Raw genomic sequence first — 23,975 nt, forward strand, 5'->3', positions numbered from 1 at the left:
TCGCTGTATCTCTCTCTGTCAAATAAATAAAATCTTTAAAAAAAATAAAATAAAACTAATGATGTATGGTGACTAACATAACATAATAAAATAAAATTAATTAAAAAAATAAAATAAATTATCCGCCCCCCCCCCAAAAGACCAGAGCCACCCTCATGGGTATGAAGTGATACCTCATTGTCGTTTTCATTTGCATTTTACTAATGATGTTGAACATCTTTTCGTGTGCTCTTTGGCCACTGTTTGTCTGTCTTCTTTGGAGAAATGTCTGTTCAAGCCTTTTGTATGTTTTTTTATTCATTGGGTTTTTTGTCTGTTTGTTCCATACTCTCCTTTGATTCATATTCATCATCTCCTTCCCCTGAGCCCCGCCAGCCTGGTTGTCCCTGTGGCAACTGCAGAGGGGGTGAGCACAGACTCTGGGTGGTATGCCACCTCTGTGGGCCCTTAGCTAAGCAGCTTCCCCAAACTGCAATGGGGACCTGGTCCTCTACCTCCCACACTTTACCCCAAGAGGCGGTAAAGCTTCTCAGTAGCCTGATTTTGACTCCTGCTTCTCAGTCTCACCTGCGGCTCATGGCTTGGCCCGTGGCCCTTGCTACCTTCCGAGATGCTTTTGAGCCCGCAAGAGATCTGGTGTGGACACTGGAGAAGAGAGGGAGACAGCCACCCAGCATAGGGATTCTGCACCCAAGCAAACAAGGGGCAGGAAGGGGCCTCTTGAAACACCTTGATGGGATGGCGCTGTTGGCACCCAGAATGGCCTCGGGCGAGCAGCAGCCTGTGTCAGCCCGTGAAGCCGCTCCGATGCATAATTCATCTGGAGGCTGAAGTCACACTGTAGACAGCAGCCCCCAAGGGCAGGCAACTTTGCATATTCAGGAGGAAGAGGGGAGCCTCTTCTCCAGCTTCCTGGGGCCCTGTGGCTCCAGGTGAGGACTGGTGCCTGCGTGGCCCCTGCTGGAGTCTTTCTTTGCCGCGGTGAGACTCCAGGCGGTGCCCCCTCCCAACGACTTCAAGATTGCATTTGACAGGGGCGCCTGGGTGGCTCGGTTGGTTGGGCGGCTGCCTTCGGCTCAGGTCATGATCCCAGAGTCCTGGGATCGAGCCCCGCATCGGGCTCCCTGCTCGGCGGGGAGCCTGCTTCTCCCCCTCCCTCTGCCTGCCTCTCTGCCTACTTGTTCTCTCTCCCTCTCTGTCAAATAAATAAATAAAATCTTTAAAAAAAAAAAAAAAAGATTGCATTTGACATTGCTATTCTAGGCCGCCACTTGAGACACCAATTGCCCTCAATCCCAGGGCCCCCGTGGAACAAAGTGTCCAAAAGTGTAGCAATTTTCTTTCTACTTTAAAAAGCCACTCGCACAGCTTCCCATTTTTCCTCCCGTCCCCTCAAAACTACAGCCCTGATTCTTTTGAAGGTCACTTTTTTTTTTTTAAAGATTTTATTTATTTATTTGAGAGAGAGAGAGAGCATGAGAGGGGGAGGGGCAGAGGGAGAAGCAGACTCCCCGCTGAGCAGGGAGCCCGATGCGGGACTCCGGGATCATGACCTGAGCCGAAGGCAGTCGCTTAACCAACTGAGCCACCCAGGCGCCCTGAAGGTCACTTTTGCAGCATTGCCAGGTGATGTCGGGTCCTCCCAGAAGCCCTGCTCCTCTTTTCGAGAATGAGGGTTTGCAGATTTTCCTCCGCGTCAGAATCGGTTTGCCGGTGGTTGGAAAACACTGCGTGGCATTTCGAGATGCGGTTTCCTTGGAGATGGAAACATCTGCCTGCAGATCTGGGAACCTGCATGACCACAGACCGGCTTTTGTGCCTGGTGGGATCTGGAAAACAGATCGCTAGATGTGGAGCAGAAGGCTTCAGCCTGTTTTTCTTTTTCTAAGCCAGCAAAGTGCCACAGAATGAGCCCCTTTTGATGTGATAATGTGAGAACGAGAATGGAATTTCCTTTCTTTCCTTTTTTTTTTTTTTGAGATCACTGCCATTTAATTAACCTGTGTGCTGGCAGCAATTAGTTCAAGATGTTTAAATAAGTAACACACGTGCTTGTGTCAGAGGCTTAAGATAATAGTTGAATTGTTCATTTTCCAGGTCTATAGAGACAGATGAACAAAACTGCCACAACCCTGCCCTCTTGGAGTCGATAGTCTAGACCAGGGGTCAAAAACTAAGGCCCATGGGCCAAATGTGGCCCCCCTGTCTGTTTTTGTGAATAAAGTTTTACTGGAACACAGCCTTCCTTCTTAATTTCCCTCCCTCCCTCCTCCTCCTCTCCATTCATTCTTCTCTCCCATCTTACTTCTCTTCCTCCTCCTTTTGTTCTTCCTTCCAAGTTACACACAATTACACTCATGGTAGGCATTTTTTTTTTTTTTTTGGTAAAAAATTCACACACAGAGTCAAATGTGGAAGTTTCCCCAGCTCCCTTCCTCCCACTGTTTTTCTCAGTGGAAACCCTTCCAGGTTCTTTTTTTTTTTTTTTTGGTGGCCTTTATCAAACAAAAAAAAGAGGTAGAACTGAAATAAAACAAAAGCATTTGTTTGGGGTCTAAGATTGCAATTTGGGGAGCACAAGTTCAAGTAGCAACCCAATTTGTGTCCCACTAGGGAGCATAAGTCAAGGGTTTTTAAAGGCAGAAAGGAATGCTTGTGTTCATTGTTTTCAAAGAATTTTGATTGGTGTTGGTGGCAGAAAACTAATTTTGGCTGAACATAATTGGTTGCTAAGGCGTTCACTAAGCAAAGTCTCTTACTGTAGCAAGTTGCAAGTATTCCTCTTGAGTCATTGGACTATTTGCCGTTTGGCCCAGTTCAGAAGTTCATGGTTCTACCTGGTGAGGATGTGCATAAGGCCCCACCTCCTTAATTGGCCTCCTGGCTTCGTTTTAAATCCCTTTGATGTGAATGACTCCATTTTATTTCACCTTCCACACCTTAAATACATCATATGACTATATAGGAAATACATTCAAGCATTTTGTAAATGTATTTATACATATTTATGTTTGTATAAATGAGCTCATACTATATGTGTTGCTTGACAGTTTTCTTCACAAGTCAGTGTGTCTTAAGGTTTAACATACCTGCTTGTGGAGAGCAGGAGTTGGTGAACCATGGCCCTGGAGCCAAATCTGGCCCACCCCTTGTTTTTGTAAATAAAGTTTTATTGGGACATAGCCATGCCCATGTGTTTATGGATTGCCTAGAATGGCTTTGCACTTCAGTGGCAGAACTGGGTAGTTGTGATGGAGACTGTATGGACCACAGAGTCCACAATATTGACTATATGGCCCTTTACAGAAGAAGTTTATTGACCCCAGACATAGAGCCACCTCATTCTTTTTAATGACTGCATAGTATTCTGAAGTACAGATCCATCATGTTTTATTAAATCCCTCCCTTATGAAGATGTCTCTGGCCTTGCTCTGTCTACGTACTCCGGTGGGGACCTGCTAAGTGGGACTGTCTCTGGGGAGCCTGGGATTATCATAAATACTCTGGACTTTCCTGATTCAGAGCAGGGTGGAGCTTGGGTTTCAAGGTTTGGGGCAGTAATGGACTTCATGGCATATGTGGTTGTGTCCCTGTGGTTCAGAGAATGTCCTTTGCTGCTCCATTACCTCTTTTCTTCTGGCGTGCTCCAACCCTGGTCTGGCCTCAACTCTCAGCCTTGTCATTGAGTCTGTAGAGAGCCTGAGCAGATGCTAGCAATGGGAATGGTATTTTGTTCTAGAGCATCAGCCTGTGCCAGACCCACCGGTAACAGTGCAGGCAGTTGTCATCGGTATAGACTTACCAAACTGAGCGGAGGTTCTCAAAATTGGGGAGGTGTTTCTAGAGAGCTTGTTAAAATGCAGAGGTCAGGGCCCTACCTGACATCAAAGGATTTGAGACACTCTAGAGCTGAGGGTACTTAGCCTGACTTAGGGAAAAATTGAGCTGTAAACTTTAAGAGAGAAATCCAGCTTTAGTAAAGGTTTCAAGAATGCATTAAGGGTCTTTGGTTGCAAAAAACTAGAAGCCATCTCTGGTTGGCTTAAGCAGAGAATGAACTTCTATGGAAGATTCTAGGGTAACCCTTAGGATAGACAGGAAAGCTCAGAAAGGAGCAGGATCCAGAGCATCCTGGGGGCTCTAAGTAGCAGGAATGGCTTGACGGGTTTTGGGGGGAGCCACCGGTAGATTAACTGAGCTTCAAAGATTTTTCCCATCATTGTCATGCCAGTCACGATTCATGCTCCCAGGGAGATTCCTACTGGTCTGACTTGGCACCTGGTGACTTGGGGAAGGTAGCATCTGTCCCCTGGTCGACACCCCCAACAAGACTGTGCTCAGAGGAAAGAGAATTCCCTCAAAGGGGTGGTGGGGTGAATGCTGGATGGTCACAAACAACCCACCGTAAAGCATTACAGGTCATTGGCTAAGATCTTTTAAATACATGAACCTTCGGGGCAGGAATAAGTACTGTCGATGGGAACGTCAAGTTACAATTCCCAAAAGGGCCTCCTCTATATTATCTTATCCCCAAATGAACAAACTTTGTATCATAACAAGTCACTGTTGGATGAAAAAGGAGAAAGCAGGTCAAAGGCCTTGGTTTGAAGAAGCAAAAAAAAAAAAAAAAAAACCCACTGATTTCAGGCAACAGTTCTTCACACTCATATGGAAAAAGAGTTTCACACTCACTTCTTGGAGTCACTGTAGGACAGTCACGGATGACTTACTGGAAACCCCACACGGCTGGGATCACACTGGCTGAGGTTTTGCCATGCTCTCTGCTCAGCTCATGCTGACTCACTTGCCCCCCACACTGAAGCAAGGGGCAGACGGAGGGTCCGGAGAGGTGATCCCACCATATAAATAAGACTGGAAGCCTCATAGATTCTGACCTGCCCAAGGTCGCGCTGTAAGTCTGGAGGAAAGGGAGCCGCGTTGCAGGATCATCGCAGTGAGGATGGATGAGCTTTTAAGGATGGTCTGCTCTCAGCCCTCATTTTACAAGTGAGGACTTCGAGATCATGCCAGGTTCAGCGGCTGGCCTGGGGCGCCCAGCTAGCCCCCAGTATTGCGGATCCTTCCCGAGCCATCAACAGCTGGTAGATGCTGTTGTCTGTCTGACACGCCGTGATACTCCAGCGGGGATCTCCTAGAACTACCAGGTTGACAGATAGGGCCTCTTCACGCATGTCCATAAAGATTCGCTCTCAGTTAATTTCCCTCAGGGTAAAGGAGCTTTTTTGAAGTACTCCATCGGTGGCGAAATACTCAGTTCCCCTGAATAAATATTTCTAGCCAACTCCAGCTCACCAAGAGAAGGCCCTTCGCTGGCGCAACACTTGAGCAGACGATTGTCAATTCTGCCTTTGCTTAGGATGCTGACCCCGGATGATTTTATACAGAGATGTCTGGGGTGTTGAGAATCCAGATAACAGCATGCTTCCTTGCCGCAATGTCAAGAGCAAATCCAGGTCCTAGGGAGGCTGCAGTATGTTTTAGGACTGTGAGCACCGGGGTCGGACAGAACTAAGTTCAGATCCCGGTTCTCTACCTTTTATAGGCTGTGTGACCTTGGATAACTTGCTTTTAGCCTTTCTGACTCTGTTTCTTCACCTGGAGATGATTTTCCGCATCTTGAAAAATAAAATGAGCTAATGCCCATAAAATGCTTAACAAATGGCCAGGCACATAGTAAAGGCTCAATGAACGGCAGCTGTCACAATTAGAGCCAAGATACCTGGAGCAGAAAGGGACAGAGACTGCTCAGCAAATCCCTGCTTCAGACAGGAGGGGAAACCAGCCTCAAAGCCCACAGTGACTTGCTAATAATGACAGAGCGAGGTCAGGAACTCAGCCTCCTGCTTTCTCCACGCAGTCATCTTATCAACCCAACACATGGCCTCCCTTGGGGTCACCCAGTAGGGTGGGTGTCCTGGGCGGAGGGGAGCGGTGTGGCTGATTCACCCTTCGTGGCCACTTTCCTATCAGTCTCCTTTAGGGGTTCTGATTTTAGGGGATGTTTATGAGTCAAATGACTCCCTGCCCATGGGGAGGCCAAGGAAAGTGGGATGAAGCCAGCGCTGGTCATCACTTATTGGGCTGATGGAGGCTGCCCATGTCCCACTGGCCCCGGGGAGACAGCAAGAGCAGACCTCTGTGCCAATTTATCTTGGAAATTGTCTTTTCTTCAGGCAAGGGGAGGGGGGAAGGAAGCCTAAAAGAAAACATCCAGCCACATGCTTGTGAAATCTCTGCCCAAAATCAGTCATCTTTTTTAATAATGAGGGCTGTCAGAGCCCTGGTTCAGTCGGAAATGATGGCCTGTGTAAATATTTGGTCTGTAACTGATTTATGGGTTGGGGAACAAAAAAATAAGATTAGTCGCTAATCACAGGGATGCAGAAAAATCAGCGGGCCTGGAAGGCAGAAGTGAGGTTGGCTGTCTGGGTGAGCTCAGATGGGGTGGGGGGAGGCTGGGCTGGGCTGTGCAATGGTATTCACTTGGAGAGGAGGCTGTGGGCTTCCAGATTATTCCGTAATAACGGGCCGAGACAGCCTTGTCCATGTGCAGGTCAAGAACTAGGTGGGAGCAACTTTGTGACAAGATGCCCCGTTTACAGGCACAAGATTGGCTCTTCCTAGTGAACCCTGAAATCAACAACCTACACAACCCCAAGCGTGCATGGGCACCTCTGTAAAATGGGAATGTGTGCAATCAGCTCTTACAGTCGAATTAATGGAGCCGTCAAGAACAGGCTTTGAAGTCAGTTCAATCTGTGTTCACACCCCAGACCTCTACTGAGTTGTGACCTGGGTACATTAACTGTTGGGAACCCCAGTTACCTTAACTGCAGGGGTGATAACTGTTGCTCCCTCAAATGAGATGGTGTGTCCCAAGCACATCGCCTGCTCCCGGCGTCTCAACCCTGCGGATCTTGGTGACAATGCCAGAGGTCCTGAGAGTCCTGAAGGCACAATGCCAGGTGGGCTAATGCAGGTGCTTACCTCTCCTGCAGATGAGCCCCCACCACAGCCACCAGATACAGCACACGCCTCCTATTAGAAATCACTGTACAGGGTGGGGTGCCGGCCTGGCCACCCCCCATACAGCATGGAGGCAGAGTGGATGCTCTGGAGGGCCGCCCCCTCCTCAACTTCCCTGAACGAGGAGCCCGCCAGCATGCACAGGCTGGTGCAATGGAAACACAGACTTCCACTGGGCTCCCTGTCCGCCAGGTTCTGTGCTGGGTGCTGGGGATCCACAGAGAACAAGTCCCACAGGATCCCTCCATGGGTGGGAGGGGCCCACACTCAGCAAATCATCCGAACAACAAGCGTGTACTCCAGAAAGGGGCCAGATCTTTGAAGAAACGTGTAGGTGCTGTGACAGGACCCGGTCTACACCAGGAGCAGGCAGGATGGGGAAGGAAGGACCCCAGGTGACAGGGGTAGCAGCTCTTGGGGTGAGCCAGATGATGGGGAGGGGGTTGCAGCGTGGTTTGGGCGGTTTGCTTCACGTTTCCCACTTTTAGGTAGGTCCAGATCCTCCTATCGCACAGGGCTGGCAGGCTAGAGCGTGAGGAACCAATTCAGCCCACGGGCGATTTCTGTAGGTGTTTTACTGGAACTTGCCACATCCATTCATGCACACGTTGTCTTGGGCTGATCTTGTGCTGCATCAGTGGGGCTGAGTAGTTTCGGCTGAGAACATAAGACTTGCAGAGGCCTCTTACAGAAAAAATGTCACTGACTTCTGCGTTAGAACATTTTTCCTGTCCTCTCTCGTTCCTTCTTCCTCTCTCATACCCTGTGAGGATCTGAAGTGGTGTCTTAGTGCGCGGGAGAGGAATATATATATATACACATACATATATAATGTATATAGTGGAATACGATATGTAGTGTGTATAGAGGAATACTACATATATATAGTGTATATATTATACATATATACATATTGTGTGTGTGTGTATATATATATATGTATGTATATATATATGGAACAATGTGCTCTTTTCCCAATCAAGTCTTAGTAGAAGGTCTGTTTGATATTGAGAGCTGATCTGTTACTGAGCAAAATTTAATCTTAAAAAAAAATACCACGTATCTATTCTTAAGATATTTTGCACATTTTTTAACTACATACATTTGTATATAACATATATTTAACCACAGACTATAACACATGTATAAATTTATATACATAAATATATAATATCCTATATATTATACTATTATATATTATATAAATCTATAAATTTGTACACATAAATATAATAAATACTATATTATATATTATACTTGAATATATATTCTATATAAATTTACATATTTATAATACTATACTGTAATATAGTATAGTATGAACACTATATGCTATGTCTATACATATGTAAGTTTATATAAAGTATTATATATATAATGAAACATATACATATGTTTAATTTCTAGGAATCTATAAATGACCGCATTTTTATATCTGTCAACTAAATCTGAAATACCAGTTACCAAGTGACTGATAGAAGCCATTTGGGAAACAAAATCCCTCTCAAATTTGATTTTCAATTTAAAACTTACTCAAAAAATGAGACATCATTGTAATATTAAATAACGATTGACCACATTATTCCATGTCTGTACCTCTGTTTTCTAGAGGGTTTTTTTTTTGTTGTTTGTTTTGTTTTAATAAAATAAAGAGAAAAAATTCAAGCCCAAAATACTGCACGTCATTTTACAATGATGTTTTATTATTATCATCAAAGAATACTCCTGGTACTCAGTTCCAATGGTTACTAAGTTCAAAGCCTAAAAGTAACAGCCCCTTGTGTATCCTTCCAGAATGTTTCCATACAGGGGAGAGTATCCAGCTAAGACTGGGCACCTAAAGGGCACACCAATTTAGGAAACCTCAGGTGTCTCTTCCTCTTACCCTACCACACTGTTGGCTGGCAAGTCCTGGGAGAGCTGTGTTCCAGATGCTTCCTTTTCCTCCCCATCTGATGTCCAGAACTTGGTCCACGCCACCACCACCATTTTTGTCTAGGTGACGGCCACAGCCTCCTCTCCAGAATCCCAGAATCCCATTCTTGCCCGCACGATGGTCAACTCTCTACACATTGGCAGAGTGGTCTTTCAAGAATAGCATTAGTTTTTGTCATCTTCTTTCTTAAAACCTGCCAGCAGGTGCCCACTGCTCTTAAATAAAACCCACCTCCCTACAGGGGCAAGCACCGGTTGATCACAGTGATCTGGTCCTGCCCCTGATCCCGCCTTCCCTCTCTTCTCCTTGCTCACTTTAAGTTGACCTGCCCTGGCCTTGGACTCCCCAGCATTGACTTTGCCTCACTGCCTGGTCCCCTCTCCCTCCAGATCTTTGCAAATCTGGCTTCTTTGACATTCAGTTCTCAGTCTAAATGCCGTGTCCCCAGGAAGGCCTTACCACCCACTCATGACCACATCACCCGATTTTAATTCTCCATGAAGCTCCTCTTATTCCCCAGTATTTCCTTACTGCTTTATGTGTTTTTCTGTTTCCCCACCACCACCAGGATACCAGCCCAGGCAAGAGCATGGCTCTTGTCTACCTCCTTCACTGCTAGAGTCCAAGCACCTTATTGTCCTAGTGATAGTTATTGGATTAATTTTTGGAATTAAGCCAATTTTTGTTTTGTTGTATTTTTCTTGTCTTAGGGAGACACAGGGAGGGGAAAGGGGTGCTTTGAGCAAGCATTCCTTGCCAAGCCTTTTCTCTGGATGACTTTGAAAATCCTGTTGTAACTTTTCTTCTTCCAGAAAGGCTTCGTTGCCTGCCCAGCCTGGTCATCACCACATCCCAGTGATGGGCAGCCTTCTTCCCTGGTCAGTGTGGTCCACAGACCTTTGTGTGTTTCCCCTGAAGCAAGAGGTCCAGGGTGAAGAGGAATTCTTTGGTCCTCTTCATGGATACTTGTCCCTTTTCTCTTGATTTTGAGCCTGACTTTCCCATCATCTTTGCCCATAAAGAGCCTCAGTTTGTATAGAGGAAAGGAAGTATCTTGGCAAGGGACCATCGCAGGAAAGACTATTACCTAGCAGGTGCCAGATGCTCTCTCAGGCACTCAGAGGACATTATTTCATTGGATCTTCATACAATCTTGTGAGATAGAGGAATTATTGTACAGTTTTACAGGTGAGGACATCGAGGTTCAGAGAGGTTAAGTGACTTCATGAAGGTCACACAGCTAGTAAGGAGGTGAGATCTAGTTCCTGTGTTACTATTGTATATTTTTCTAATTGTAGAAAAATACCTACAGCATAAAATTTACCATTTTAACCATTTTGAAGTGTACGATTTAGTGGCATTGAGTACATTCATAGCTTTGTGCAACTATCACCACTATCCAGTTCTAGAACTTCTTCATCACCATAGATAGGAACCCCAGACCCGATAAACAGTCACTTCTTAGTCCCTCTCCTGCCCCCAGACCTGGCCAACCACTAATCTGCTTACTGTCTCTGTGGATTTGCCTATTCTGGATATTTCATCTAAACGGAATCGTAATGTGTGGCTTTGTGTGTTTGCGCGTACGTGTGTGTCTGTTTTCCACTTAGCTAACGTTTTGGAGGTTCATCCACGTTGTAGCATGAATCAGTGCGTCATAATCCTGAATCATATTCCATTGTATGGATAGACCACAGTTTGTTTATCCATTCATTTGTTGATGGACATTTGGGTTGTTTTCACCTTTTGACTCTTGTGAATAATGCTGCTGTAAATGTTGCGTACAGTTTTTGTTTGAACACCTGGTTTCAGTTCTTCTGGGTATATATCTCAGAGTGCAATTGCTGGGTCATATGCTGATGTTTCCACTGTGGCTGCACCACTTTACAATCCCACCAGTAGTGTGCAAGGTTCCGGTTACTTCACATCCTTGTCAACCCTTGTTCTGTTTTTGACTTCTTGATCATGGCCGTCCTAGTGAGTATGAAGTGGTATCTCACTGTGATTTTGATTTGCATTTCCCTAATGACCAATGATGTGGAGAATCTTCTCATGTGTTTCATGGCTAGGTGTATATATCTTCTTTGGAGAAATGTCTATTCCAGTCCTTTGCCCTCTTTTACATATATATATGTATATATGTATATATATACATATATATGTGTATTTTTTTTTAAGATTTTATTTATTTATTTGAGAGAGAGAGCGATGAGAGAGAGAGAGAGGGAAAGAGAGAGCGTGATCACGGGGAGGAGCAGAGGTGGAAGCAGACTCCCCACTGAGCAGGGAGTCCAACACAGGGCTCGATCCCTCGATCTCGATCCTGAGATCATGACCTGAGCTGAAGATAGATGCTTAACTGACTGAGCCACGCAGTTGCCCCCATTTTAATATTGTTTTAAGAAACTTTTTGTAAGGCATAACTTTCATTCAGAAGTGAAGTGCACAATGTTTGTGTCTGGTTTGATGAATTTGTATGTATCACGATATGCATGTAATCACACACAATCAAAACTGAAGACATGTCCAGCTCCCAGAAGGCTTCTTGGGTCTCGTTCCAGTCAATAACCTACCCAAAGAAAATCACTCCTCTGGCCTCTCTAGCATAGATTAATTTTGCCTGTTCTTGAACTTCATGTAAATAGAGTCATAATGGAGTCATATAGTACAATAGCTCTTTTGTGGCTGGTTTCCTTGGCCTGACACTGTAAGATTGAAATTCTGCCATGTTATAGTCTAGCCAGAGTTTTCTCTTTTTTGTTGCCATGCAGTAATCAATTGTATGAGTATACTATGCTTTATTTATCCTTTCTGTTATTGACGGACATTGAGACTAATCCCAGTGTTTGGCCGTATGAATAACGTTGTCATGAACATTCTTGCATGGGTTGTTTTGTGGACATGGGTGCACTCATTTTGGTTGTGTACACACCCAGGGGTACATACCAAATTTTTGGGTCAGAGGGTATGGTTGTATGGGTTTGCAATCTCACCAGAATTTGAGGGGGGTGGGGAGGGTGTTCTGGTTGCTCTCTCTTCTTGCCAACATTTGGTACTGTCAGCTCTATTTTTAGCCATTCTGGTGGGACCTGTACTGGAATTAACATGTTTTTCGATCAATGTCTCTTCCTCTCCCCCCTCTTTTCCTCTTTCTTCTCTTTCTCCTTCTGTGTCATCTTCCTTTCCTTCTTAGTATATTCCCCATAAAGCTGTATACAAGGAAATCGTTGCTCTGAGGCCATGGAGTTGATATGCAAGTTTGTTTTTCAAATTTTAACTATTAAGATACAAAAATTTTACCCGTGTCTCATCTGAAAGCACTGCATATTCATCCACACTGGGGAAGTGCAGCTTACAGTGTCTGACCCACTCATGCTTCTTTTTGCCAGTGCTTTAGGTGGATTAAATGCCATGCTTGGGGTGTGTTTGAGCCAGAAATGAGGGTTGTAGCCTGTGGTCAAGGAGCAGAACAGATTCTACTAAACATTCTCCTGGTGTTAGACTTACCAGGCCCTTTGCTTTTCCAAACCTTCTCCTTCCCTGGGCTCTGTGCGTATCCCCTGCCCCCTCCCCACCCAAGAACGTGGTGCTGTTCTTTGGTTTTGAAAAGGGTCTTGCCCGGAGGCCTTATTTTGGGTAATCAGATCACGTCAACTGCGAAGGATAGCAGTGGCCCTGTTTGAGAGGGAGGGACAGCTCACACAGCCCCGTGTAGGGCCAGGGGCATCTTTTCCTGTTTGGGGACAAGGTTGCTGGGTGTGCGAGAATGTGTGCTGGGTCTGTCCTCCAGCCACGCTTGCGAGGAGCTTGCCTGCCCCCAGGTCTGTCATTTCCTCCCAATTGGCTGGGCCAGATGCTCCAGACACCGTTAATGAGATGCTGAAGTTTATGGCCAGGCGAAGCATTGGAGTTCAAGGGGACACAACCCCACACGCGGGGAAGCTGAGGGTAAAGAGGCCACGTGAGCCAGCGGCTCTGCTTGACTCAACGCCCAGCAAGCTTTTAGAAGAGAAAGTGGTGCAAAGACTAATCATCAGTTTGGGACCCCCCGCAGCGATCTTTGCGACCAAGGCTCTGAGGGAGAGGTGGCAAATGGGCATTGATCAAAAGCCTAGGAGTGCAGAGTTGTCTGTCTGCCAGACCAAGGCTGGGGGTGGCCAGGGGCTGGCAAAAGAAATCAGGTGTGTCTCTGCCCTCAAGGAGCCCAGAGCTGGAATGAACAGAGAAGATGCTACCAAACCAGCCCTCCTGACTTGCAGATCGAAACTGGGCTACCTTTCCCTTAGAATTCTCCCAAGACAGATGACGCCAGGTTGTTTTTGCTTGAGTTGGAGCACATGGGCTTGGGTGGGAGTCTGTAGACCTAGCTTCTGGTCTTGGCTCTGCAACTGTGGGTTGCCTGCTTTGTGTTAGTTGCTGGGATACGGGCCCATCCCATGTGTGGTGGGCACAAACCATGGGGGAGATAGACATTCACTCAGCAACCACATAAGTAAAAGCAGAATTCCAACTGGGATGCATTTTGTGAAGGAAAAGCAGATAGTGCTGGGAACGCATGTAACCTGGAGATCTGACTAGTTCTGAAGGTTGAGGACTGTGCCTCTAAGGAAGTGATGCCTAAAGTAGGTCCTCACTAATAGTCAGGATGGGAAATGGTGTTCCTGGCAGAAGGAACAGCATGTGCAAAGATCCTCAGGTAGATGAGAATTTGGTATGGTGAAGAATCAGAAAGATGACCAGAGTGGCTAGAGTCAGAGGGTGACAAAGTGATGGTAATACAAGAAGTTCTCCAGATAGTGATCCTTGAGGGTCCCTTGAAGCTTTTGAAAGGAAACCTTTGGGAGTTTTTAAGCAGGGGAGTGACGTGATACAGTGTATGCTTTTTAAAACGTCACCTTGGTGCCTGGGTGGAGGATAGATTATAAAGAATCAAAAGTGGGATGGGATTATTCAACCATAAAAAGGATTGAAGTTTTGATACATTGTTACCACATGGATGAACCTCAAAAACGTTAGGTTCAGCGAAAGAAGCCAGACCCAGAAGTTCCCATATTGTATAATTCCATTTATGTGAAATATCCAGCCAGGGACTGGAGGGAAGGGCATGGAGGGGAATTGCTTAGTGGGTACAGGGTTTTGTTTTGGGGTGATGAAATATTTTGGAACTAGATAGAGATGGTGTTCGCACAACATCATGAATGTACTTAATGCCACTGAATTGTTCACTTCAACGTGGTTAATACATATTATGTGAATTTTACCTCAGTGTAAATGAAAAGCAAAGAAAAAAAAATTTTTTTTTAAAGTGAAAAAAAAGAAAGTGGGATTGGGGGTCTGATTCAGGCATAGTGGCGGCGCCAGCTGAAATGAGGGAGGAAAGTGGGGACCAGAGCTTGACGGCTGGAGATGGAGAGTAATGAATCAGTTGAAGAAGTAAGGGTTCTTGGGATCCTTTTAGTTCAGACATATTCTCTGCAAATTAGGCTTCAGGAAATTCTTCTGAATTCAATCCTGGAATGAATAACCCTTTGCTGTACCCCGTAAAACAACGTGCATTTTCCCTAAGCACAGATGATGGCCCCTGAGCTGGGTGTCTTCCTGCCATGGACGCGCAGCCTCAGCTGAGCCCGGCTCTGGGGCTGCTCTCAGCACAGCATGCCATGTCAGGGAGCTCTGACTTGCCCACCTGTGCAGAGAGCAGCCTGGTCCACCTGGGGCTCATACGGCCCCAAAGGATGGAGCTGCCCTTGCCGATGCTTCGTGCCCCCTCGTTTTGCTGCTTTCCCCAGAATTGGTCCCGATTCCAGGGAAGACATTTAGGTGATAAATTTCTAATATCCTGCGATAATGGAGAGATGTTCTTTTTAATTACACCTGCAGGATATACTGCAAAATATGCTCTGAATCTTACACAGTCACAGTCATTGGACACAGTCATTTGTGTCTGTTTTCTCCTTTGAGCATGCTGGGTAATGAGGGCAGATGGTAAAGGTGAATCCCACATTCTGTCCATGAAGACTTCCTTGGTGGGCAAGAAGTGATGTATGATTTCGTGCCACCTACTCTGGTCAAATAGCCATTCATCCTCCATTTTCTCTTGCTCCTACCCTCTTTTCCTCTTGTCTGTCTTTCTATCCTCCCATCCTCTTTTTTTTCTTACATCTATCTCTCCAACCATCCATCATCCTTCTATCCTTCAACCTTTACATCCATCCACCCATCCATCCATCCATCCATCCTCTGATCCATCTCTTTATCCATTCATCCATCTATCCATTCTTTGTTCTTTTCATCATCCATCCATTGTCCTTCCACCCTTCCAACCTTTCCTACTTTTCTTTTTCCCTCCCTTCCCTCCTTCCTTCCTTCCCTCTTTCCTTCTTTCCATCCATCCACCCATCTATTTCTTCATCCATCCATCTACCCATCCATTCATCCTTCCATCTATCCATCTGTCCATCCAGCTTTTTATCCATGCATCTGTCCAGCTAACATTTATTTATATATACCCGTTCTCTGCTCCATCTCTGGTCCTGAGTTAGTAAAGCAAATTGACTCTCTGCAGTCACTGAGCTACTGTTAAACTTGTGCTGAGTTGGACTTGGTTCTACTTATACAAGGGATCTGGCCTTGCCATTGGGTGGCCCAGTGCCTCAAGGCTCCCATCAGTGTTTTGGAAATAATGACGGTAGCTATTGCCAGAGGGTATGACTGCATCCTATTCATCTGCTAAGGGTGGTGGTGGGTTGAGAGTTGCTTGATGTTTCAGGTGAAAAACATGGCTCAGCTTCAACTTTTGGCTTCTTCCAGGCTAATTCCATGCTATACAGACAGCCAGTTTAACCTGCTCCTAGTGACGTTAATAACAGGTCACCTGAACCCTCACTCTGTGCCTGGCCCTGTGCCAAGCACCTTATCTCATAGAATTGTCACAGAATCCTTCTTAGGTAGGTGCTGTGATTTTCCCCATTATCCAGGTGAGGAAACTGAGGCACAGAGATGAGATCACTTTCCTGAGGTCCCAATCAGGACCTGAGCCCCGGTCCCCCTGACCCCAAAGTTGGCAAGTCTGACCCTAAAATTATCCTGCCTCGGTGTAGATGCCTCTTTGAATCTCCACCATTGGAGGCTCTTGTGGGAAGAAATGCCGCTCCCTTGTTTCCCTCTCTTCTCCAGCCATGGGCAGGGAGAGCCAGCTAACGTGTGCGGCTTATAAGGGAAGGTACCTTCCTGGGCCTTGCTGCAGACCCCTAGGGATATAATAAGCAGGGCTGCCAGTCCAAGCACTGCGAGGGAGCGACTCCACAGGCGCACTTGGATTCCTGAAAGCTGATGGGCAGCAGGCCTCCTGGAGAGGGTGACTTTTAGGCTGCGTGTGTGGGAGGCCTCGAGTCTTTAATTAAGGCACCTTCCTGGGCTCTCCATCTAGAAGGGAGAACATTTGCAAGGAGGGTTCACTTTGGCCACAAGGTGGCGCCCAACTCCGGGGCCAGACCTGCATGGGGCGGTGCGGGGAAGTGGGGGGGAGGTGGGGGGAGGGCAGAGTGGCTGGTTTGGAATGCTGTTCTAAATCACACTCTCTTAAGCTGATCACCTAAGCTCCTAGGGAAGGGAAGAAGTGTTTCCAAAGCTGCTCCAGCGTTCATTGCATTCAGCTGGTGCCAAGCCAGGGGCTGAGAAATTCAGCCACGAAAACCACAGGGTTCCTGCCCTCAAGGAATTAGAGTGCAGAGCGATTAAGTGCCAGTCATAATCCAGATTGGTCATTTAATAGGCACCTACTGTGTGCCAGGTTCTGTGCTAATTGCCAAGGACAGGGAAATGAACAACACAGAATCATTGCCCTAAAAGACCCACAGTTGACTTGCGAAACAAAAACTAAAAGAACACATTTGGGAAAATAGGAAAGTACAGCTGCAGGGATACACTCAGAATACTGTAGACGAATTGAAGAGGAACACCCAACCCAGGCAAGGAGGGAAGGGAGTATCTGGGAAGGCTTCCTGGAGGAGAGGACACCAGAGCGGAGTCAGACAGATGGGGATTAAGCAGGCAGGGAAAGGGAGGGCTATTCTGGACTGTGGGGACAGCACCAGCAAAGGGTTGCAGGTGACAAACAGCACAGAACCCTGGCTGGAGCTCAGGGAAGGGGGGATGGAGAAGCCGCAATAGGGCCAGGTCAGTGTGGGGAGTGGACGTTGGTGCCATGTTAACGAGATTGGGTCTGCCGGCTCTCATTCTGTATGCACTTATGGATACATGTCCCTCTCTTCTTCTTCTGTCTCTCTTTCAGAGCCAAGAAGAAAAGCAAACCCTTGAACCTCAAGATTCACAGCAGTGTGGGCAGCTGCGAGAACATTCCCTCTCAGCAGCGCTCCCCCCTCCTGTCGGAGCGCTCCCTCCGCTCCTTCTTTGTGGGACACGCACCTTTCCTGCCCTCCACCCCTCCTGTCCACACCGAGGCCAACTTCTCTGCAAGTAAGTCACCTTCTTGTCGGCCAGGTGCACACTCCCTTGTTCTCGCTCAAGAAATGCTCATGAGATGCTTTGAACCGGGGCCTCTGCCTCCCACCTGCGCCACTCCCACCCCTCGGGATGGTTTCGATGGTTTCAAAGGGAAGGGGCGTGATTAGCACTGGGAGGTTGACTGGCTGTTGTCATCGGTCCCACGTTCCTACTCTTTTTGCCTGCAGGTGTGTAGGGATGACAGAGAGAAGCAAGCATGTGGGACAAGAAAGGAAACATCAGCTTTTTCTCTCTGCTTCTCAGTTGCCCAGTCACAGGATTTTTCTTGGGCCGCTGTGGATCAGGCGTCTATGATTAAATTTTGTAATTTTTTTCCCCCCACTCAGGTCAACACGTATCACCTTTCATTTCGAAGATGGATTTGGGTTCAAACTGGGCTGAGCATGGCCTGGGGTGTTTTACATTCTGCTCCCACGAATTTCTGCTAGAGACAAAGTGGTTATTACTCGGAGCGGAAATGGGACTTTCTGGTGATCAAGGGCTTGAGGTTTCAGAAGATGTTTCATCTTCTCTGCCCAGAGGCCCATTTTGCTGAACAGGCTTAGATGTGGTCAGAGGGGAGCCCCTGAAAAAAGCCCAACCAGTCCAGCAGCTCAGACACTGACTTTTAATGGACTGGGAATTTAGGAGGGGCGACTGCTGGAACAGGAAGGAAATAACCCCGGGCCCCCAACACAGCCATGGGGTGATCATGTTGCTGCTCTGATAAATGATAAGCAATGTTTATTGGACACCTGTTCATGTTCATCACCCACACGCATGACCTCATTTGGTTCTTGCAACAAGCCATTGTGCAGATGAGTTGTTCCCATTGTATAGATGAGGAAACAGAGGCTCAGGGTCATCAAAGAACTTGGCACACTCACACAGCTGTTGAGTCATTGAGCCAAGGTTTGAAGCTGGTTCTTCCTAACTCCAGAATGGATAAGCTTCACCACCACACATGATTTGATCCAAGATCCTTCAACTCTTCAGCAGGGAGCCTTTCTCTACATGTCGGTCCTATTCTTTACCTTTACATGAGGGTTTTTAAACTTTTTTTAGGGAGGCTGTGGACCCTTTGAGAATTTCATGAAATCTGTTATTTCTCTCCCTGGGAAATTGCACACACATATAACCTCCAACCCGGTGTCCAGTGTCAAGACTTTTGGGCTCAGAAGCTCTGCCTCAGCCCCGCTGGACGGTTGGCCTGGGCGGCATGGTGAATTCGGTCCACACATGTGCATGATGCAGCCACTGCGGGAATCAGCCGAGGGTCCAGAACCAGAGGAGACCTGTATGGACGTCAGTTAGGAGAAGTTCCAGAGCCTAGCTGGTCTCAGTGCCCTGGGGGCACTGGCCCTGAATCGAGCGAACTAAAATAGCACTCATGACACATATCAACACCAGAAGGCCAATTTATTAATTTGTCGAGAGAAATCACTGTCAGAGAAACCAGAACTACACTGTGGGGTGGGCCTGTGTGGCAGTCAGAGGGTGGCTTGGGAGCCCAGACAAGGACAAGGGGGGTGATGATGTATCAAATGTGTCATAGCAGTGGGCGAGGCAGGATGTCCCAGCCCCGGAGGGAGGGGCCGGGGGCCAGTCCCAGCTCTGTGTCTTTTTGAGCAGCGTGCCTGACCCCAAGCAAGTGCAGAACCCTTTCTGAGCCTCAGTTTCTTCATCTGTAAAATGGGGCTCACAATAGATGCCCTCCGTAGGTGGTTGTGAGGATTAGATGGGCTCCTCCATGTCAAGTCATCTGCACAGGGCCTGGTACATAATAAGTGCTTGATACATAGTAGCTGTCCTGACGATGTTAATTAGCTCCTTTTCCCTGGCACCGTTTACATCCTCTGACTTTCTGATTAGTTTGGGGGCTGTGGGTAAATGCCTTTCAGTTCACTTCCCCCCATGCTTCCCCATGGTCCTAAGAGTGCTTGGAATTTACCTTGGCATGAGGCCAGGGGGCTGCTTCCAGCAGCCATCTGTCTCCGGGCATCACCATCTCTGGGGGCTGGACCACAGGTCTGCACTTTAGCTCTGTCCAGGATAGAAACATCTTCAGCTTGCTTAAAAAACCACGGACTTGCACATTTAGACCCTTCCTCTCCTGCCAGAAAGTTTTATGAGGATTCACCGTGGCTCCCAACTTTTCCTGCCTGCTCTGGTCTCCATGAGAGAGGGGAGGGTTCTCCCCTTGCCTGGGGGCAGGAACAAAGTCCTTAATGAAAATCAGCCCTTAGCACTGAGAGGCCGGAGAAGCACAGTTGCCTCTTTGGACTGTCCTGGTCCTTGGAGGCAGAGAGGTCGTCCTCTGATCTTCCATAAGGGAGAAAAGTCACATTTGAGTCTCAGTAGGAGAATGAGGGTGTACCCCAAATATTAGCTGGAATCCCATGGACCAGTCCCATTTCCATTGATCCTAATAAATGACAGAAACAGAGGGCAGCCCAGTAGAATCGACTCCAGGTTAGGAAATGAGAAGCTCTCTGTTAGAGTCTCCATGATGTCGCCATGGAGACCTCTGTCCCTGCCTTGTCACAGTTAAAACTCACCACAAACCTTGAGGCAGGCATTCTAATTCCCATTCTATAGATAAGGAAACTGAGGCTCAAAAGGGCAAATGATCTTGCCCACGTGGTAGGGCTTGAATCCCGATCCAACTCTAGCCTGCATCCCTGCTCTTCGGTGAAGCGAATTCCTTTCTCTGTCTGGGTCTCAGTTTCCCCAATTGTATAATAAAAGACTCCACAAGGTTCCAGTCCAGAGCTTAGAAACTCTGTGATTTTAAGGCTAACCCAGTGAGCTTTGCCTGGGCAAATCTTTTGATCACTCAGAGTGCTGGTTTGAGGACCCTGGGCTGGGGTGGTTGGGAGGACACATGGGGCAGGCTCTGGTTCCCCCTTGCTTGTGATAGTCCTGTTCTCCCCCTACTCTGAGCTTCAGAAGAGACCTTTCTGCCTTTGGGTCCTAGTGCCAGCCTTCCTCCCTGTGAGCCAGTGGAGGGAGTCCCTGAAACTGTGTCCCTACCAGGCTGAGTCTGTCTGCCCCTTTGTCACCGTTAGTTCTGGCCATGGCTGGTGATCCGCCATCTTGTTACCCCTGCTGGGGATGACTGGGGACAGCATTAGACAGATCTGGCTGTCGAGTGGCTGAGATTCAGACCTTCAGGGTACCCAGCCTCCTCCGATGGGCCGTGAGAAGAACTTCACCTCCTTGGGCTTACCCTACGTTCCTCATCTGGGAGTGACAAGCAGGGGGAGGGAGGGGAGTGGCAGGAGCCCCAGCTTACAGAGGAACCTTTCTCTAAGGCTAACTGTGGACAGAACACAAGTTATTAAACCCTCCTGCTCAACGTGGAAGGTGGTGACTCAGGAGTGAACCTACTTCCCAAAGAAATAGAGAACAATGGACTGATCTCTCCACCCTCGCTGCATTTATTCTGTATTTCATCAGGGCATGCCGCATGGTCCAGATGGTGTCTGATTGGATGCCCTCTACCCATGGGCCAATTCTGGTCCAACAAACTGTGTGCTGGTGGCTCCTTGTAGGGTATCAGGCTGCCGCTGTAAGTCCCAATAAAGAGTCTTCTTCAGAATGAAAATATACTGTCTAGATGGGAAGGAGTGATGACTCATCATCATTCATTACCGTCTGGTGGAAGTGATTTGGGGAGTACAGCGACTAAGTGGTTGCTGACATTTCGTTGGGCCCTCGCCGAACCCCCTGAGTCACCTGGCAAGGATGTAGTGAGGACAAAATGAGGAATGGGTGTACATTTCCCAGTACAGGGGCTGGTGCTTAGAGCACTAAAGTCTCAATAAAGGGTAGGTTTGGCAGCTATTGCTGCTTGTCCTATGATGGGATAACTTGCAACAATGATGAAAATGAGGATAATAATAGCAATTGGCACTTATTGTGTATTAACAATGTTGCAGGCGCCGTCAATGCAGGCAAAGCAATTTACTTGTATTATATAAGCTTCCTAGTTCTCCATCAGGTAGTTTCTATTCTTAGCCCCATTTTGCAGATGAAGAAACTGAGGCTGGGAGGGTTTGGGTAGCTGGCCCAAGATCACAAGGGCAGGTAGGAAGTGGAGTTTGCTCTCATCCTGAATTCCCCGTTCTGTAATGCTGAGGAACAGAGCTTCCACGCTGTCCTCGCTGAGACTGGTTTGCTCATCAAGTAGGGACCTTAACTTGTCCCAGTGTCCTTGCTGGCGCCCTGGCCTCGTTGGGGGATTGTGTTGTGGGGGTCAGCCTTGCTCCAAGGATGCCTCTTGTTTATCAGCACGCTGTGCTCACTCAGAGAGCAGCACCCACACTGGGTGACGAATCGTTACCCTGCCAGATTCCGGTGTTGATATGCAGGGGATCCATTGTCCCAGGTGGTAGCCATGCCTGGGGTGGGGGGTGGGGTGCGGGGCAGGCAGCTGCAGAGAGTGGCCAGAAGAATGAGTTGCAGACAGCTTTTGCAACTCATTTATCCTGGACATCTTTGGTAGATGAGGAATGGCAGGCTACTTTTTACCACCTGCAGTGTTCTGGGTGTTTCTTTATTAGCTGTGGGGGTCTAGGACTTCAGGGCAGCAGCTAGCAAAGGGAACAAGTGACTGATGATTCCCAGACGGCCCCTTCTTGGTCCTAATGGCACCAGCTGGAGTTTTACACAAGGCCCCAGTCTTAGAAAATATTGTCCTTCGCGCAGTGCCTTGAAAGACAGCATACCCTCACCTTGCCCTATCTCACTGTGCATCTCCTCATCTCTTTGCCGAGCATTTCCTGTGCTGTTTCTTGGACACAAGGCGACAGAGAGTTGACCCTCTGTTGAGGGCCTGGCCCCATGTGCCTTGAGGCTGAGTCAGAAGGCTGATTTCTTTTTTTAAAAGATTTTATTTATTTATTTGACAGGGAGAGACAGCGAGAGCAGGAACACAAGCAGGGGGAGTGGGAGAGGGAGAAGCAGGCTTCCTGCTGAGCAGGGAGCCCGATGCAGCGCTCCATCACAGGACCCCGGGATCATGACCTGAGCCGAAGGCAGATGCTTAATGACTGAGCCCCCCAGGCACCCCAGAAGGCTGATTTGTTGAGGGAGGCAGCAGGTAGCAATAAAGACCGATGGAGCTGAACTGCGTAGTCCTGAGAAACCAGACACTGGAAGGGTTATAAAGAGACTCGGGATGGGGGTGATTATATAATGGGGTTTAATGAGGCTTGAGGCCAAGGTTCATTACCCCCCGGAAGAGGATGAGAAGGAGTGCATATCTTGACAGAAGTTGGCTGCCTGAACCATGTTCTCAGCTCAGAATTATGAGATTTTGAGAAATCCGTGTCTGACCTGACTCCGTGGTGGCAGTTTCAAGGGGGAACCCATATATCACATTGGAGTGCCCCAAAGAATGTTTCTCCCCCCAAAACAAGCAGGTTTTGGTTTTTGCTCCCCTCTCCCCCCCAGCAGATACAGGAGGCTCCCTTGTTGCCTGGAATCTTTGCTGTATTTTAGGAACTTAGATACCAGCGGGCAGGTCCTTAACACATACTGACCATCTGCTACTTGCGAGGCAGGTGCTGGTCTAGGTGCTTCTAGGCATTAAAATGTGTATACCTGGAAACAAAATCCAAAAAGGTTCATGATGAAGAACACTAGTCCTTTGTACCATCCCTCTGTCAATCCTGCTTTTTATTTTTTTAAGATTTTATTTATTTATTTATTTATTTATTTATTTATTTATTTATTTAAGAGAGAGAGAGTGAGTGAGAACATGAGCAGGGGGGAGGGGCAGAGCGAGAGGGAGAAGCAGGCTTCCCGCTGAGCAAGGAGCCTGATGCGGGGCTCGATCCCAGGACCCCGGGATCATGACCTGAGCCGAAAGTAGATGCCTAACCGACTGAGACACCCAGGCGCCCCCCAGTCCTGCTTTTTAACAACTCCTTCTGTATCTTGTTCTTTTAATAGTCACTTCCCCTGGTTAAGCTAGGTTGTACCAGGCTTCTCAAAGTGTGTCCCAGGCCAACAGCGTCTGCATCGCCTGAAAGCTTGTTAGAAATGCAAACTCTTACTGTCCCCTTTGCAGACCTACTGAATCAGAAGCTCTGGGGAGGGTCCAACAATCTGAATTTTCACCAAACCTCCAGGGGATTCTGCACACTAACATTTGAGAATCGCTTGGTTATACAACAACCTCTTTAAAAAAAAGTTTCATTTGGAAATAATTTCAAACCTATAGAAAAGTTGCAATAATACTACAAAGGATTCCTGTACCTCCTTTACTGGGATTCATCCATTTTTAACATTTGCTTGCATTTGCTTTCCTCTGTAATCCCCCACCTCATTTTCTCTCTCTGTGAACCATTTGGGACTGAGTCGTCTACACTCTTACGTAACTACACAGAGGTACCAGGTTCAGTAACCTTGACATTGACTCAAGACTTTCATCGAACCATATTCCTATTTCAGCAATTGTCTCAATAGCATCCTTCATAGC

The 23,975-nt window shown here is 47.3% G+C and overlaps 1 protein-coding gene across 1 annotated transcript in view; it reads left to right on the top strand.

Moving 5' to 3' along the window:
• Positions 1-23,975, top strand: part of KSR2 (kinase suppressor of ras 2) — a 364,696-nt gene that overhangs the window by 216,099 nt on the left and 124,622 nt on the right. Inside the window, exon 5 of the mRNA XM_081802115.1 lies at positions 17,277-17,461. Within this exon, the coding sequence (XP_081658241.1) occupies positions 17,277-17,461 (185 nt within the window). The remainder of the gene's footprint in view (positions 1-17,276; positions 17,462-23,975) is intronic.

The sequence above is a fragment of the Leptonychotes weddellii genome, chromosome 13, assembly GCF_054177405.1.
Source record: "Leptonychotes weddellii isolate Sample4059 chromosome 13, ASM5417740v2, whole genome shotgun sequence".
In the NCBI taxonomy this organism is placed as follows: Eukaryota; Metazoa; Chordata; class Mammalia; order Carnivora; family Phocidae; genus Leptonychotes; species Leptonychotes weddellii.